At 42.3% G+C, this 18,392-nt stretch overlaps 1 protein-coding gene across 1 annotated transcript in view; it reads right to left on the reverse strand.

Annotated features, from left to right (window-relative positions):
* Nucleotides 1-1,122, reverse strand: part of dph1 (diphthamide biosynthesis 1) — a 72,752-nt gene extending 71,630 nt beyond the window's left edge. The window contains exon 1 of the mRNA XM_034866641.1: nucleotides 958-1,122. Within this exon, the coding sequence (XP_034722532.1) occupies nucleotides 958-1,009 (52 nt within the window). The 5' untranslated portion in view covers nucleotides 1,010-1,122. The remainder of the gene's footprint in view (nucleotides 1-957) is intronic.
* Nucleotides 1,123-18,392: the final 17,270 nt, after the last annotated feature.

Genomic DNA, 18,392 nt, shown 5'->3' on the forward strand with positions numbered 1-18,392 from the left:
ATAGGCTGTGTAACTACAATGTGAACACCTTACACCCGTAAACACACAACTCATTTTGGTAACATTGAACATTCTCAGAACGTTCCCCAAACTTTCCCCTAATGTTGCAACCTTTAGAGAACGTTACCCTAACTTTTCAACCTTTAGAGTACGTTACCCTAACGTTGCAACCTTTAGAGAACGTTACCCTAACGTTGCAACCTTTAGAGAACGTTACCCTAACGTTGCAACCTTTAGAGTACGTTGCCCTAACGTTGCAACCTTTAGAGAACGTTACCCTAACGTTGCAACCTTTAGATTACGTTCCCTTAACATTCCCCTAACTTTAGCCTAACGTTATTTTAACATTGCAACCTTTAGAGAACGTTCCCCTAACGTTGCAACCTTTAAAGAACGTTCCCGTAACGTTGCAACATTTAGAGAACGTTCCTCTAACGTTCCCCTATCGTTGCAACCTTTAGAGAATGTAACCCTAAAGTTAAACCTTTAGAGAACGTTCCTCTAACGTTGCAACCTTTAGAAAACGTTCACCTAACGTTGCAACCTTTAGAGAACGTTAGAGAATGCGAGCCCTTACGTTCCTCTAACGTTGCAACCTGCCTCGTTCCCCTAAGGTTCTTTTTTACGTTCCCCCCTACCCTAACAGCAAAACAAGCTAATGTTGTGTCAGGCACGTTGATGCTAAGCTAATGAGCATATCCGGACACCTACAAAACATCACGTACAGCAGACGTGTGCTGGTTACTGATGTTCTTGTTATAATCCAGCTGCTATAGCTACATAGCTACTATAGTTTACCAGTCTGCTGTGTTGTGATGTGTGTGCATCACCGACGTGGAAGCTAAGTAGCCTAGCGTATATCCATGAAGTACGCATAGAAGTTATATTCTATATATATTATATTCATCTGTCTACTGAATAAATATTAAATAGTTCATATTCCACGTCAATTCTTACCTGTGGGCTTTTTGGCAGGTACAACCTGGACTTCACTCGCGAGCGCTGACATGTTTTTTTCTCCCAAACATGAAACATGTGAGGAAGAGAGAGACGAAACCAATCGACTACAGAGGTCAGTGGAGAGAAGTCGAGCACAGATGTAACCGATGTTACTAAACGGGACAGGACCGTGAGTCTTATATTCATAACGGTGTGTTCTATGGGTTAAAGTATCAACAGTGGCCATAATAAAAGGAAATAAAACAATCATGTCAAATTAAAATATGCTACAGCCCAATCTATATACGGCTGTTCCAAGCGTTCTTTACAATGGGTCTGCCATGTAGATACAATAAATAAATAAATATGTATAGTAATAAAAAAATGAAAGAAAACATAACGTAAAAAATAAAACATTAATGAATAAATAAACAAATAAAATGCAAAATAGAATACATTTGAAATTAAAATAAAACATAAAACAAAATAAAATAGGACAAATGTCATCAAGAAGGATTTGCTAAGTGTCAGTGTGTGTGTGTGTGTGTGTGTGTGTGTGTGCGCGCGAGAGAGAGAGAAAGAGAGAGAGACAGAAAGAGACAGAGAGAGAGGGAGAGAGACAGCGACAGAGAGAGACACACACACACATTCACTCAGAACGAGAGAGAGAGACAGAGAGAGATACCCAGAGACAGATAGAGACAGAGAAAGAGAGAGGGAGAGACACAGAGAGTGAGAGACAGACAGAGAGAGAGAAAGACAGACACAGAGAAAGAGACAGAGAGAGACACATAGAGACACTGAGAGAGCGAGAGACAGACACAGAGAGAAAGAGACAGAGAGAGAGACACACAGAGACAGAGAGAGAAGGAAGAGGGAGAGGGAGAGACACACAGAGAGAGAGAGAGAAAGAGAGAGAAAGACAGAGAGGGGGAGACAGAGAGAGAGACAGACAGACAGACAGACAGAGAGAGAGACACCGAGAGGGAGAGAGAGAGAGAGAGAGAGAGTGAGAGAAAAAAAAGAGAGATCTATAAGAAAATCTATAAGATATTGATTTGGGAAGAGTCTATTTGATCAGAAACCAGCAGCTTGTATCGAACTGTCCCCCCCTGCAGAACGAGGACCATCACAGGGAACGTCCTCCCATGTTTTGTCCACCTAATACATTGCTGTTACATGGAGGTTTTGTCCTGTTGAGTCATATCCCATTTCCTATGAAGACCTCTGGTGTCAGGGAGTGTGTCAGGCTGGCGCAGACAGAGGCAGTGAGAGAGCGATGGAGCAGGATGCTGCCCGGTGGGGGGGCTGAGGCAGTACAACACACTTTCTCCCTCCTTGAGCGCATCCGCGAGCTCTCATCCATAGGTGGACGGCAGAGAGAGAGAGCTTCACAGCCGAGATCACAGAAATGTAACAACATTACGAGTGTAGAGGAGAGCTAAAAAAAAAAGGAGGGATTTTTAAGGAAACCGAGGGCATCAAAGTCCACATTAATAGGGAGGTTTTGAGGAGTCTTCGTTCGTAATCCGACATCAGAGGCGGACTGAATCCAAATAACTTGTTAATTAGAGATGTTAACGAAAATGATGCGATTTCAACGGCTTTGACGCACCGAGAGAAGAATTTAAGATTGGCCACTGAATAGAAATATCTGTTGTGGGGGGTGTTTTTTTTTATTTGGGGGGGGGGGAGGGAGGGCGCTTGTGTCCACCGTCGAGTTGCTCCCAGAACAGATTTTGCAGGCTCAACGGTCAATTTGCGTAAAAAAGGAGTTGGCCATCAGAGGTCGGATCGGTGAGTCTGTGGAGTTACCGCGACATCGGACCGTGGGGATGGTTCTTGTGCGTCTTTTGCGCCTCATTTCCCAGGTCCGACTACGGTCTGCCAGACTTTTTGAAAAGGGAGATTATTGTTTGTTGTCGACGTCTATCCCAATCCATGGCAGTCTGCAGTGCAACTCAACACCAAGTGGATCGCGTGGAGAGCCCGAGGAGTGACAACTGACATTCACGCGACGATCGAGCCACGAAAGATTCCGGATCAACTTCCAAACTAAAAGCGCTCAAGTTTTACGTCTGGAATATAAGAATACATGATTCTCAGAGGACAGTAGACGAAATCCACCTAGGCCTACAAAATGTTCAAAAGGGGTGAGTAAAGTCTCAACTTTAGCACCCAAATGGATATTTCGTAATGTATTTTTCTGTTTAGCATCCATATGGCGAGCTGTGCGTTCTCGTACATGTGTGTGAATCTACTGGGATGCTGGTACTTTCCACGGTTATGAAACAACTGTTTAAATATGACACATTCAAAATGCACCACGTTTACCCCGCCGATGTGTTATTACAGACGATGCGCCATTCGAAGCGCACCCTTAATTTGCACAACACGCACTGAAGATTTCTGGGAGTGAAATATTAATCTTGGGAAGAAAACATGGGGAAGACTATGTGATATTAATACAGCTGATGCCGCACTGCAGTTGATGAGTTGTACCCGGGTCACCGGGCTATCTCTCCGAGCATTGCACTCTGCTGAAGCATTATTATTGGCTGTGTGTGTCAGTACATCTAGATGTGATGGATCAAACCGCAGTTCACAGGGTTATTCTCCGCGGGGTACACACTATATGAACACTCGAGACCTTTAGCAATCTCATATAAAAGAGAAAAGCTCCATAAACTTTTAATATCAAGATCCCCCAGATGGATGCACGTTGGACAACAGAGTCCTATTTGATGATCCATTGTCCCAAGGGAACGTTTCTTTCTTTCTTTCTTTCTTTCTAGGCTTTAATTAGCCATACAGCTGCTTTAAGTGTCGACACTGGATGTCTGACAACAGGGAGAGTAAAGACTCTGTCTAATTAGGATAGATCACAGTGATACACACTCCCATTGTGCTGTTATCGAGGGAGGGAAATAATAGTGAAATTACTGGACCCTTTAGGTTCCCGATTTAGGAACTACTGCATTGGACCAAGCCTTATCACTTCGTCATGAGTTATTAAATTAATGCCATTTATGTTAAGCAAAAGTACCTTTAAGAGATGCTCCAACTTTTAACCCTCGTGTTGTCCTTGGGTCAAATTTGACCCCTTTAAAAAAATGTCTATATCTGAAATGAATGTTTCTTTTACAACTGATCACTTTCATACCTGAAGACAATCATCTTTTCTGTCAACTATTAGTCAAAATGATTCATAATATCTGCTTTTGAACTCAAATATTAGGTATATTTCTGCATAAATGAGGGTTATTGACCATGAAATCCAAAACGTAGTGTAAAACTAGTGGTAGTAAGGTGGTGCTAGTGAAAAAGAAGTCTGAAAAAAAGGAAGAAAATGTCACAATTTTGGGCAGTTTTTGACCCGGGAGGACAACACAAGGGATAAAGTAAATCTTACAAACACAAATACATGATGGGGTCATGATAGAATAATCACCGTGTGTGTTATGGTTGTATGTATTTAGTCTGTCTTGCAAAAAAACAAACATCTGTTTAGTTTGTGTGTCTGCTGTGTGCCTCAGGAGCAGAGGAAAGACAACATGTTGTTCTTGCTGCCATCAGATTGATTATTGTTGTTGTGACACAGTTGAGATGAAACACACCATGGTGATGAGTGCTAGCTATATAACAGCTTTGAGGGAAGGCCTTTTCTCTTAATGTGCACCCTGAGAGCTTCTCATAACTGCTATTTTTTTCAATTTTTTTTATCATACATGTTAAGTGTCGTGTCTGGATTTTAAGGGAGAACCAGCACGAGTCACCATTGTGTTTCAAAAGAGGCTCTTTACTGGTTAAGTATAGAGCAAACCTGTCTGTCTCTGTTTTGTGTCAAACTAATGGACATGCTGGTAAACGCTCTTACTGTTGGCGATGTATCCTCATCATCACCACCAACATATCCTCAAGGATGTGATTTTCCACAACACACACTCATTTTCCATTTATGTCGAGGGTTAAATGGAGAGCTGAAACCAAACGGGATTGGCATTTGAGGATTTTGTACTCCAATCATGCTCCAACCCTGCTCTGTCCAAGGTTTTTGTATGTAAATCAGTCTTACCACTGCTCAGAAAATCACTTAATTCAAGACAAACGACTTCAAAGTACAGATTCCACCAGTCGGCCCAAAGTGCTCAGCATGCCAGCATGTCTGAGTCTACAATAGTGATGCAGAGATGCGTCAGCGTTGGCAGGAACAGAGGTTCTGTGGTGAATCTGAATTTTTTTTGGCACCTAAAATAACACATTAGAGGGAGCCTGGCTGATGAACGCAGCTTTTTTTTTGTGACAGATCCACCATTCACCAACACATATAAAAGGAAAGTGTCTTAGCTGACACACCTTAAAGCACCTCCCACATTTACTTCACACTGTTGTCCTACTATGGCTAATTACCATGTTATGGAGTGGCCACGTAGGTTGTATAATGGACACTTTGTCTATCAGTCTAAGGCTGCTGATCCCTTCATCTGTGGATCATGAATTCGTGCATGTGTATCAGTGCCGCAGCAAGAGATATTAAGGTCCAAACCATCAACAAATATGTCTGGACATGCATATTTATTGCGTCACCGCAGGTGAAACAACACAGTCCGAACAGTCAGAATGGTGTTTGTGATTCCGATTGTGTGTTGATGTCTTCTCTGTGGCTTATAAAACAACACCATATGTGAGTAAGTGTGTCTCTGAGTGCATGTGTAGATTTATGTAGCCCTGCAAGCATACATATCACTCAATCTCTATATTGGCTTTTTGTTCCACTTTTACGGTCTCTCTTTTTGTCAAAACCAGTCAGCCATAAAGTGGACACAAGGGATGATCTGTCAGAACAGTTGGAAAGGAGATGGAAAGGACGAGACGTCCACTGAATATACCATGTTGTGACACGCTGGATTTCCTGCTACATGTTATTCAGGATTATTTGGAGGAGGCTCAGCCAAGGCTTGTTCTGCGTTATGCCACCTTTTGGGCTGTACAGTGTTCGGCACGTAATAAATGATCCGTGCAGACAAGCACAGGCAGACGACAGGCAGGTATGGTGAGGTATGCACCTCACATCCTAAAAAAAACAACACATGGATGGATGTCAATGTGCAACCCCACTCAAACACAAAGATGAACATACATGCACAATCACATCCTTGTACTTCTATCATTATGAGGATGCTCAGATTCTCTTAAGTTTTCACATGTTTTAGTCTATTTAAGTTTGCAGACCTGGATGTCGTAACTTTTCTCACTCCCATGATAGCTACTGTTTTCTTTTCATTCCAAAACCACATACCACACACACAACAGAAATTCACTGTTTCAACGTGAACAACAAGATTTACCGCATTACTGCATGGGGACGCTAATGTGGACAGAAACTTATGTTAAAATACTTTTATTTCTTGCAAGTACTTGTCAAAGTGCACATAACATTGCAGATGTCGGACCTTTCAAAGCAGCCTCTTAAAGGCAAAACGAAACTGACCCTTATTGCATCTATGTTCACCACTCAAATACAATGGAACCTGTAAATTAAATGTACATAGTGATGGATTACTTGTCTCAGGTAAGCTGAGAGTCTCTACAAGTAGTTAAACATAAAGCTGATGGATAACTGACAGCTAGGAAATCACTCACAACCTTTGGCATGCTCTGGAAAACTGGAATGCTTTGGTTGTAATCCTCATCATCATCATTGGCACTTTTTAGACATTAAAACATACAAAACCTGTGATAAGCAGCTTTAAGCATCAGCACTCCATGTCTGACCTCAACCCTTATACATGAACTTAAAGCTAATCCATCATCAACCACAAAACTAAGTTCTTGACAAAAAGCAGGACTCGGAAGTGCTCACAAAATCAGTGTGGAACACACACGCTTACACACACACACACACACACACACACACACACACACACACACACACACACACACACACACACACACATAGAGGGTATTGCAATTGCAACTTTAAAATATTATTTTGAAATGCCTGGGAAAAAAAGTTTTTTTCCCCCCATTGAACTCAATATATTACATTTTTAACACACTGCACACTGGTAGGGAGAGATATTTCTAAACTGCACTTTCTTTCCTTTACGACTCATAACACAGGAACGGTATGACGGAAAATGTTAGTGGTTTTGAAACCGTGACTTTTTCAAACCTCAATATACCTTAAAATCCGGCCCATGCTATAGACATGCACGCACGCACTCACTTGCGTTTTGTACACAAGTGTCAGACTTGCAAGATAAGACTAATTGGTAAATGCACATTGACTTCATTTAACGTGATGAGCATTTTTTTAATAGAATTTAGCTCAGAGAGAACAAAGGGGGGGTTAAAAGATCATGTGAGCTTTATGTTTGTGCACACATGCAAACACATCAGCAATCATATGACTACTAATTAACTGACAATTTGAACATTCTTTTATTAACATATCTTAAAAGCACCACAGCCTGTTCCTTAATCTTCCATCTCCTGTGATTGACAATATGCGGGGATAATTACTTGTAGCAATTATGAAATGTTGTAGCATTTAGTAATCATGTTTTGTAAATCATCCGCAATTACGAGCACTGTTAAGGTTGCACATTGCTCATGTTGTATTCAGAAGTTGCTCACAGGTTTGGGGATTTGCCATTGATGAGTTCAGCACAATGGATGCAGCACATATGTAGGTAAACACGTGTGACCTCTGCTCTTCAGCTTTCTAGCTCTGCTCACTTGTGCGGGCCACATATCTCATTCTGGTGTCAAAGCAGCTCTTCCACCAACACAGCTCTCCACAATATCTAATAACCGCACACGTCAAGGGCTCCACTCTTCTGTAAGGGAGATGTTTTTAACCAAAGGATGATATGACTCATACACATCAATTGCTATGTTGATGATAATTATAAATCAAAATGTTGAAAACAAATGGTCTGTCTTTTTTACCAAAGAACAAACAGAGGCTTTTTCCAGAGTAGAAGACACAGGAAAACCATGCCGCTAACCCCATGCAAGTGATCTGATATGACTACGTATGTTTACCCACATCTGTCACTGTGATATGAAAATGTTGAGCCATTGTCAAGGCCCAGACAGTTCTATTAAAAGACAATAGCTCTCCGCTCATATGATCATCTTCCTAATCCCCCCAGCCTTCTGGTATCACTCCTTGTCAACTCTGCATTGTTGTACTTTCCAGCCAAGCTTGTGTTTCCATACGGGTGAGAGGCAGTGTGGACTGATGACTGAGGGTTTAGAGGAGAAGAGGTTTGAAGGGAAGTGAAGAGGATAATGTAGAGAGGAGCAAAAATATAAACCTCAAACTGATCCCCTAAATCTATCTAAGCCGCCTGAAAAATAGAAAGCAAATCTGAGAGGAGGACAACTCTTCCACTCCTGTCTGACACTTGTTTAAGAAAAGACCTTCCACTGTTTAAAATGGTAGAATCTGCTAACTAAGACATAAGGAAAATGAGAGCATAAACTCTGATGTAATAAAAATAAGGCAACCAGAATCCTATTGGTTGTCTGTGGATCCAGCCCAGAAACACAAACACAGAGTAGTTGATGGAGGAACATGAACAACTATTGGATAGCTGAGTCACATTTATGATATTACTACATAATGCATGTGGCTTTATCGGTGCATTCCACCGTACATCTTATTTAGCTAAAGGGGAGTTTTTCAAATCCAAAAAGCCATATTTAGTGGCCAATACTCAGGAGTGTTTTCATGGAAGACGGTTTCACCACTTGACACCTCACAGAAGTTGACAAATAATTAACCAGTGTGTGTGTTTGTGTGTTTGTGTGTGTGTGCGTGCAGAAGACAGCACTGACTAGGGGGCATGTCACATTTTTGCCATGAACTGCCTTTTTTTTGGGAGCCATTTTCACAAGTCCCTGTCAACCATTTCACGCTGAATTACGCCATGAGTACTCTGAGTTCAGAAGTGGATGCAGTGCTCTTATGCAGCTGAGGACTCTTCTATTTATTCAGTCTGAAGAGACATCTAAGTGATTAAATCCAGAGGACATTTCGACTTGGACAAGGAGTCAGGTGTGAAAATTACAGCACATGCATGGAAAGAAAATCTGTCCATCTCCATTTGCCCTTTGGCAGAAATCACCTGATTCTCTTGCAAAAGCCATTTCTGAAGCCTTTGTTGTGGAAATGAGATGCAAGGGTGGTCATTAGCGGATGATAATGAGGTGAAATAGACAAACAACCTAAGCCCTGTTGGTTTTTCTAATATTAATAATTAATTTCTGATTAAGTGGCTAATTGGAGTTTAAAGGTCAATGGCAATGAGCATGCCATGGATCTTGGGAGACAGCAGTGAGGTGGGGGAGGGGCAGAGGGAGACAGTCCAGGAGACTGTTGACAGTAATCCCAGGTGCTCTCCAGTTACTTTGACAGCTCTCCCCCTTCCTGAGCCATCGCACCCCAAGGCGACATTGCCTTTGTGTGCTTAGGACAGCAATTCAGCGACTGCAGCACCTGGGCATCTGCCCTTTTGGCATTGAGAGTTAGCAAATCTTCAAGATGGAGTGGCATATCATCGCAAGATAGAGCAGAGGTTAGAAAAAGGGTGAAGGGAGCATCTGTTGTGTACATTTGGGTTTCTTATTATTACGTAAAGAAAGTGACAGATTTTTGGTGTGTATGCTCAGAAATGCGGGCATGTATGTACACACTGGCTGCATGCCCTTCTGTGTGTCATTAAGTTTGAACTAAACTGACTCCTGGCATTGATTCATGTACTTTATTATGCCTCGGATTAATCTCACACTCTATCAAAGTCACAGTCGGCGCTCATTTGTTTTGAGGTGTTTGCCGCGAAAACAATGGTGTTTGTAGGCAGGTTAAAAAGACGCTTCCAAATGAAAGTCTCTGCCCGGGCTGCTGAGTGAAATTATAACACCCAGTGGGTCATGGGATGAGAAAGAAAGAGCAACATCAACTTTCCATTCCATTTTCCAAGACTGCGGTCTTTGGCTCTGTCGCTCCGGTCACCTTCTGCTCCACAGCTCCACGAGAGCCAACCTCCTCGTCCATGGCTTTAATGAGACAGGCTAGTGTCACAGTCACATCTGAGCTTAGCGCTTTTATTATCTGCCCTGTCTGTGTTCCGGCAAATGTTATCTGTGCTCATACGTCTGTCACGCCTCAGACTGACTTTTAGGAACAGTCAGGGATCAGGTAATTGCTGCAGCCTGTTGGGATTAATTCAGTCCTCGATGTTAATGCACGCTGTGGCCCGTGATACTGCAACTGCAGAACCACTTACAACTCAGGCCCACTCTAACCTACTGCAGAGTGAAAAGGCTCCACCAAAACAAAGTAAGCTTTGACTTTTCCTTAGATTTATTTCACTTTTAGAATGACCGCTGTATTTTCAACTATTCCTTGAAAGCAACACGATTCCATTGCATGAAATGTTTCAATAGTCGATGAGATAAAGGCTGGAACCAGATGTTGTCTCGTACAACGGCTAGAGGAAGACAAGAGGATTAACTCTAGAATCTAAAAGACAGTTGAAGAGAGGAATGGATGAGTATTTTTTAGGCAGGACTGAGAGACGGATGGCGTTGTTGTAATTACAGAATATAGGCCAAGGTCTCTTCCATAATCACACATCTTTTTATATGCAAATTCCTCACAATTGTTTTAGAATGGTGTTAAATTCAGTGATTTAGAGAAGCAGAACCAAGTTTTGACCTTATTAAAACTGGTACAATGGGGATTAGCATGGATTGGAACAGTCAGTCAGACAATCAGTTTCAATTTACCCTCCAGTTTTTGAAAATGTCAATTTCAAACGCTGTGTTCGCAGCCTACCTTCATCAAAGTTAAATCTATTTCTGGTGCAGAAAGGATCTCGCTCTCTCCTTAAGCATTTCGCTGCTGTAAATAAAGCCCCTGACACACCAACCAGAGGGCTGTCCCTCGGCAGAAAAGGCAGTTGGATTGATCAGTCTTCCTGAGTTGGTCAAAAAAGTGCCTCGGAACACACCGAAGCAACGAAACGTAATACGTCTCCATAACGTTCAGGCGGTGCTAATCTGTATTGCCGCCCAAAAATGACATGGACAAACGGGTCACTTGGGTCTGGTTTCTCCAGAAATTCAAAGCCAGACTGTCATGGCGGCTTGTTAATACAATCTTATATTTTACTCACCAAAACATGTTTTAGGTCGTGCAGTTGCTAAATCTGTCTTCATTTCATATCGACAAAGGTCATGTTAGAAGATTTTTGTCCGATTTTTAGAGATTCTAGTTTGCACTCCACCAATCAGATAGTTCATTCAAATCCGACTGCCAGCAGCGCCCGCCTTCCGATTGAGCATGTCAGGTTGGCATAAATGAAGGCCGACGGCCTCTCTGGACCACTTTGGATGGACGACGGCACGGAACACACCGAACAGACACAAGTCACCGACCTCGCAAGACTGTCCGACGGTCGATTATCAGGGATGGTGTGTCCCGGCCCTAAGAGTGAATTCCTTGACATTTGCCCGTTCTTTTTTACAAGCTTTGCTTTTCAGCATTGGCAATCACTCACACAAACCATTCAAGCCATTAAGAGCTTGCATCATAAACACTGGGCATCAAAGTCACAATAGAGGTGCAAGGTGCTGTTTTGTGTGCCAGAGATAGGCTAATTATTCCCCTACTTGGTAGAGTACAGAGCCTTCGCTGGACTCAGATGACACACTAAGGTGGATTGTGACACATGGTGCATGTGGTTTGTTGGTATTGTGTTGCATCACATCCTTGGCCTACTTAACTGATGTTGCGGTGCCTTGGGGAGACCCTGATTTAGGATGGCGGCGTAGAGACAGTAGTGAGGAGTAGTGAAGCCAGTAGCTGGCCGCTTTACATTCCTGTCACCTTGATGCTGCAGGGTTTCACCTGTGCATCCTAATGAAGCACTTCCCTTTGCACGTTGCTCAGAAATCCAGATACCTTATCTGTTAGAGATGAAACAGCTCGAAAACTACACTCAGAACATTTTGTCAATTTTTTCTCGGCTGTCTTTTTGGAAAAAAACAAAAGGGACAGACGTCACAACAGTGTGGTCTGAAGCCGCGCGTAGAGAATGAAAACCCTGTCCGATATGGATTTTCTCCCCTTGGCGGTGCTTGGATGCCTGTTTGTTGTTGGGATTTTAACGGTGAACGAAAGGGGAAAGCTCAGAGCTGTTTTTATTCCGAAGAGAGGTTTCCACCCATCTGCTTTGGTTGGCAAGGGACTTTGAAAAGCAAGCAGTATGCTTCCTTGCCTGCAGTCAAAAAAAAAGAGAATAGAAGCAAGGCTAATAGATAGACACTGCCATGTGTGCTGTTTCTTGTAGCTGCTGCTCCTAGTCTCAATCACAAACTGCCCAATTCCCATGGGTGGCCAAGGAACACAGAAATGCCACTGTCTGACAGCCAACACTGCCACAGCTCTGCCCCAACGCCCAGTATAAGATCCCTGTCTAAGCCACGTGTGCACCCCTGACAGCTCCAACTCTTACAAAAGCCACCAGTCTCTTTACTCCCCAGATGGCCGTGAACAGCCTACAGTTTACCCTCCGCAATCACACTAATATGTCCCCAGCCCCAATACGGAGACCTGCCTGACGTTAAATTGCTGTTTGGAAATGGAATGTAATCTAGAGGGTAAATATAGCAGATGTCATCCGCTGCCAGCTCTCTAGCGAAACAATAAACAGAACATGCTGACGGAATACCGACTTGTTATATAGCTGAGCTGGGGTAAGATGAGATTTATGAACTGCCATGGCGGTAACAATTCTATGTAGGGGGGATTGATAGCGTTTGGTGCTAAAACTCCTCTGGCTGGGACATTAACTCAGCAGATTTGTCCCTGTCTTCCCAAACCCAGCCAGGTCAATTATTTAAAGGAACAAAACAACAGCTCTGAAACGACATTATTGGGTGTGCATTTACACAAATCTATTCCCAGAAGTGTGATCATTCATTTGGGTCCTAATAAGAACTGGTCTTTTATGCCTACGTTCAGACTATTGCCAATGTGAGTCCCATCATTCGTCAAAGACGATCAGCATCAAGAGGAAACAAAGAGGCACCGAGGGAGAAAGTAACAAAAAAAAGTATTATTAAAGACTTGTTAAGTGGTTCACTTCACAGGAGCAGAGGGAAGGCAGACGGCATTGTAACAGCGAGACACAGTGCTAAAGAGAGAGGGAGAGAGCACAAGGACAGGCATTAGGCTCTGTCAGGGCTCTAATGGAAGAAGCAGGTTTTTGGTGTCACGGCTGCTCTCTCCACTGACGGATGGGGAGGTGAACAGTCGCTGTGAGTTAGCTAGCCGAGTGCACAACATCCTCTGGAGCCACTTTTCAAACGCAGCCCTCCTGTAGCTGCTGATCAGCCAGTCAACCAATCTCAATCTTAACTTTTAACCTAGTTTCCCTGCATTGTGATAACAAACCTAACCTGTTCGAAGTACGCTTTGTCTTGTTTTATGTGGCTATATTTGCCAGGCTCTGCTTACGTACTGTACCTTCACACAATTATTTGCCACTCCCGTGGGGAACAAATCTCCTTGAGAGACCACAAAGTATGTGAAAGAGTTATAATGTAGTGGTGTTAAACTGGAGCTCATTCTAAATACAGATTGTTTTGCACAGGGAGAGCCTGTGACACACTGTTCAAAGTGAAGTTAATAGATTCCATGGCATTGTCAACAATTGAAAAAAAGCAAGTACAAAGAAGTGTTGAAATAGAAAGGGAGTAAAAGGAGAATGAAAGAGTAGAAGGGAGAATGGGAAGTTAGGGAAAAGGAGATTATGTGGGCTGTAATGATGTCTGAGGGAATATATGTGTGTCCCCGAGAAGGTGTCATTGATGCTAAGGACTGATTCCCATTCCCACGGACCAGCATGGGGCTGTTGTACTTTTCACAGACATGAAGGTATGGAGCTCGGTGACTTAACCCTTGTGTCATCTTCCCGTCAAAAACACTTCTGTTGATGCTTTTTATCAAGTTTTTTTCAACTCTGTCTTATTTTTTTGTCCCTTTTTTCAACACTTTTTATGCTTTTTTCAACGTTTGTCACTTTTTTTTGGCATTTTCAACACTATGTAACACTAACTTTTTAACTTTGGTTTCCCTTTATAGGAAATTCTACCTAATGTTTGAGTGAGAAAAGCAAAAATTAAGTATTATTTACACTAAAATAAAGGAACATATCTTAATGGATAATCACAGATTGCAGTATGTCAACTTTACTCAATACTATTGCAAAACCACTTCAATTTGTTTTTTCAAATGCTATAACATTTTATAAGACAGCCCAAAATGAATGAAAGTAGAGATTTGTACTTGCCAAAGAGCGTTGTGAATTAATCATGTTATTTTGGGTAATTTCAATTGGATAGTTAAACAAAAAATTGTTATAGGTCAGTTTGACTCAAGGACAACATGAGGGTTAACAACTGATGAATGGATGGAAATCTCTTGAAATGACATTTTTTTGTACTGTAATTATACTCTCTATTACAAGTTATAGTCTTCAACTACAGACTGACTGACAGTTTGACAGTAAATATAGGATTAACCACCTCAGGAGACCCCCATCTAATCTGTCATGGACTCTTATGTGGCGCTTTTCTAGTCTTTAACGATTACTCAAAGCACTTTCACATAGTACAGGAACCATTCACCATTCACACATTGTGGCCGAGGCTGCCGTACAAGGAGCCACCTCCTCATCAGAAAAAACACTCACACACCGATGGTGCAGCATCGTGGGCAACTCAGGGTTCAGTGTCTTGCCCAAGGACACTTTGACATGGGACTGCAGGGCCAGGGATCAAACCTTCCGATTCCTGACCCCTGAGCCGCTGTAGCATCTGAGAAACAAATGCAAAGCAAGCCATGTAGTAGTTTCATCTGGTGGCTGAAAAGATAATCACATTTACAATTTCCAAAATCATTTCTTTGCACAAGGTATAAGATGGTGCTTGGAGCACATGTGTTGCAGCAAGATTGCTTTAACGTTATGATGTTTATAGTAGAAAGATCTTTTTCTAGGAAGGTGCAAGATAATGATTCCTTCAGGAAAGAAAAAAAAAGGATTGGATGGTAAAGGGAAATGATGAGTTAATATGGAGGAGTTAACAAGAAACCCTATCAGTGCACAATCCCCTTCCTTAGGAGATTCTTTCAGAGAGCTGTGCTTATTTCCAAATTTCACACCTTGTTTTATGATGTTTACATCATCCATGCCCCAAAGTCTCCACGCAGTACACGCTACGTGATGTGGCAGTGAGAAGAAGGCGCACCCACAGCCCAATCTGTCAATGCCCCTCACAGCAGGCCCCACCACGCACACACTGCACTGGTTTCCAACTATTTTAAAATTCATACATTTAGTCAGCTTCTCCTCTCTGCACGGAGTGCTTCGGCTTATGAAACCATGCAATGATGGCACTATTATCCTGCTGATCGGAATAGCTCTTGGCGCTGTGTGGGAGCAGCTGGGACGATCTGGCTTCAGGTGCCCAGTGCACACACACACACACACACACACATACACACACGCACACGCACACACACAGTAACTCTCTCTCTGTTGGAGATTCACACCATTGTTGTTACATCAGTGTATGTATGAGCCCTCTTCAGCTCTCTGCCTCCCACCTAGCAGGTGCAAACACTTCTACAAAACTAAAAAGGCCTCAGCTGTCCCCGTCCGCACACAACTCATCTACTCACCATGGCCCACGTAGCCCTCCTGAAGAATATGATATGATATTATAACAGTTTGTATAACAAAGTTCGGTTTTGTTTCTGCTGACAGCAAACTGTTAAATACCGAGTTTCAAATGTAAAAGCACAACTTTCAGATTCAGCATGTTGTGAGTGACTGATATCGCTGTTTCTACTGTTGCTTTGCTAGTCGCTGTAGACCCAGCAGCTGTGCTTTGAACAGAGTTTTGATCTGCAACGTTTGTTGCCCTTCTTGACGATACAACACAGAGGTCACCTTTTAAGTGGAAATTGTGCTGACTGAGAAAAGATGGCGAATCGCATTAACACGTCGCCCCTCGGCGTTCTGCCGCGTCACTGCATATTGTTTGGGTCACACCAACCAATATGCATGTTTGCAGAAAACCTCTGTCAGAATGAATTATTATGATTGTGTGATCTAGCCTGGAAGGTGTAGCAGCCTAAGGTACCTGTCTTTGCAAATATTTCAGGGCCAAAAAATGTTGACAAGGCAGAAAAATGAGACATGGCAGATGTCAAAATATTAAAATAGGCCTTTATGAAAGACAGCTCTGAAAACCAATCCAAACAAAGTAGGTCTGTGTGTGTGAAATAATGTAGAGTAATATTTACAGTTTAGAGAGTTGGCGTTTATGTCTTGAATATATGAATATTGTAAGGGCCTCTGACAAATGCACAAGTAGAGGTCAATTTCAAATGTATTAATTTCAAACAAGGAACATGAGAAATCAAATCTTTTTTTGCTTCTTTCAAGAGCAACTTCACTTCACTTGATGTACAGTAAATCAGCGTTAATACATCAAATGCTTAGACATTTGAAAAATATGCCACTCTTGCTTGTTAGAAATAAAACCACTCTTTTTAAAAACAGAAATAAAACCACGCTTTTATAAGAAGAAGAAAGAAAACCATGCAGGCTTTAATTTGTCAGATTTCAAAGTTCACATGCACCTCATTCAACAATGAATGTCGGGATTTTCTCCTGATGATAGAAATGTATGACACTATTGGTATTACTTCCATCCCTTTTTGTGCAAAGGAGTCTCTTGTCTGGAGAAGCAACAATTATGCAACATCTGTCTGGGTTGTTGCTGACCCGCAGCCCGGTCTGCTCCCTCGGCCTGCTTTTATGCTGTGTGTGTAATGCAGTTCTTCCCGTCTTCTTTGGTGTGTGATTAATGAAACACATCTGAGGAGTGTGTGCATGTTGCGTTTGTGTTATAGCATTTGTGTTTAGACCTACTCTGGGCAAAGTAGGCAGTGTACACTGAAGAGCATGTCTCAACATAAAGGCCGTGACCTGTCAGCACCAGTCCTGTGACCCCTCAGCTCAGCGTGCTCGGTCAACACCCACAGAGCTCCGGCTTATCTCCAGTCACAACAACAAACAAGGCATTGTTGAAAAGATATGGAATTGCCAATGTGTTTTCTGTCTGAGTTGCTGCCTCTTGCAGTGACTGCAGGATAACTGACATGGATTCACAAGGACTGAATAAACGGGTAACAAAGGTCACAGAAAATATTATATCTAGCACCACCTGCTATGCACAGACATACACCTATTCTGCAGACAGACTGGAGAATTTCTGCACACATCCAACGATTTCCCCCCACTACATTTTGAAGATACAATGTTCCCAGTTGATGCGGGACACTACATCATAGATTTCAACCACGACACAGACCAATATCCACATAAAATAATCCGACATAGAAAAGCAGGATGACAGACGTTGTAAGTGGTGGCATTTGAAACAAAACAGCGTCAACACAAACGATTAGATCTCACCGCAGCACTTCCTCTCTTTCAAGCCATTCTGGCAGGGACAACTGTGTGTGCGGGCTGAAAATGAATAATTAATGTAAATTGGAATTGTTAGCAAGAGTGGCAAAATCACAAGGGCTCAGACTAATTGGCAAACGTTGTTCCCTCGCTACCTTGTTGCCAGTGGTAAGAAATTAAGAATAGTGGAACATAATGAGATGTGGTTTGGGCCAGGGTCGGGAGACGTAAAACAACCAAAATGAACTGATTCATTTGAGACGAAATTAATTAGAATTGAAGCCACACTAAAAGGAAAATATTGTCTGAAAAACGGAACAGTTGCCTCGACAAATTGAAAAATCAAACCACGATAATTGTACATTTTGTTTGGTACTTGACATGTGTCCTCAGGTAGTACTGACAGAGCATAGTCTAGCACCCACTCAGAGTATATTGATTACATGTTTGCATCGTGAAATTGGTAGGAACATTTTGAACTTGGCGAGTTAATTCTAAGAATTCCCTCATTCTTAAGCATAGCTGCACCTAAAATGAAGACATCATGGTGAGGTAGACTGTTGCTAGAGCATATGTGAGTGAGCCAAGGTCATAAAGAACAAGTAGCACAGCATTTCTCTATGCTAAAAGAATTCTCTATTAACTGATCTATAGCGTAACCCTATAGCATTCAGTCTCCAGACTGGTAGATTTGGTACGGAGAGTGTTGTTGGATTCTTTTCCTCCCTGTCATTTCCTTGGCTTCATTGCTTGCTGCAGAATTCTTTCTCCTCTATTCATCCTGAATTATTAAAAAGTGTTGTGATTCCCAGTGTGATTGTGAATATGGGGCTGCAGCTCTCAACTGCGCAGTCACATTTGCTTGTTTTTCCTCGCTCCTCACAGTGTTCTCCC

Source organism: Etheostoma cragini, chromosome 3 (genome assembly GCF_013103735.1).
Source record: "Etheostoma cragini isolate CJK2018 chromosome 3, CSU_Ecrag_1.0, whole genome shotgun sequence".
In the NCBI taxonomy this organism is placed as follows: Eukaryota; Metazoa; Chordata; class Actinopteri; order Perciformes; family Percidae; genus Etheostoma; species Etheostoma cragini.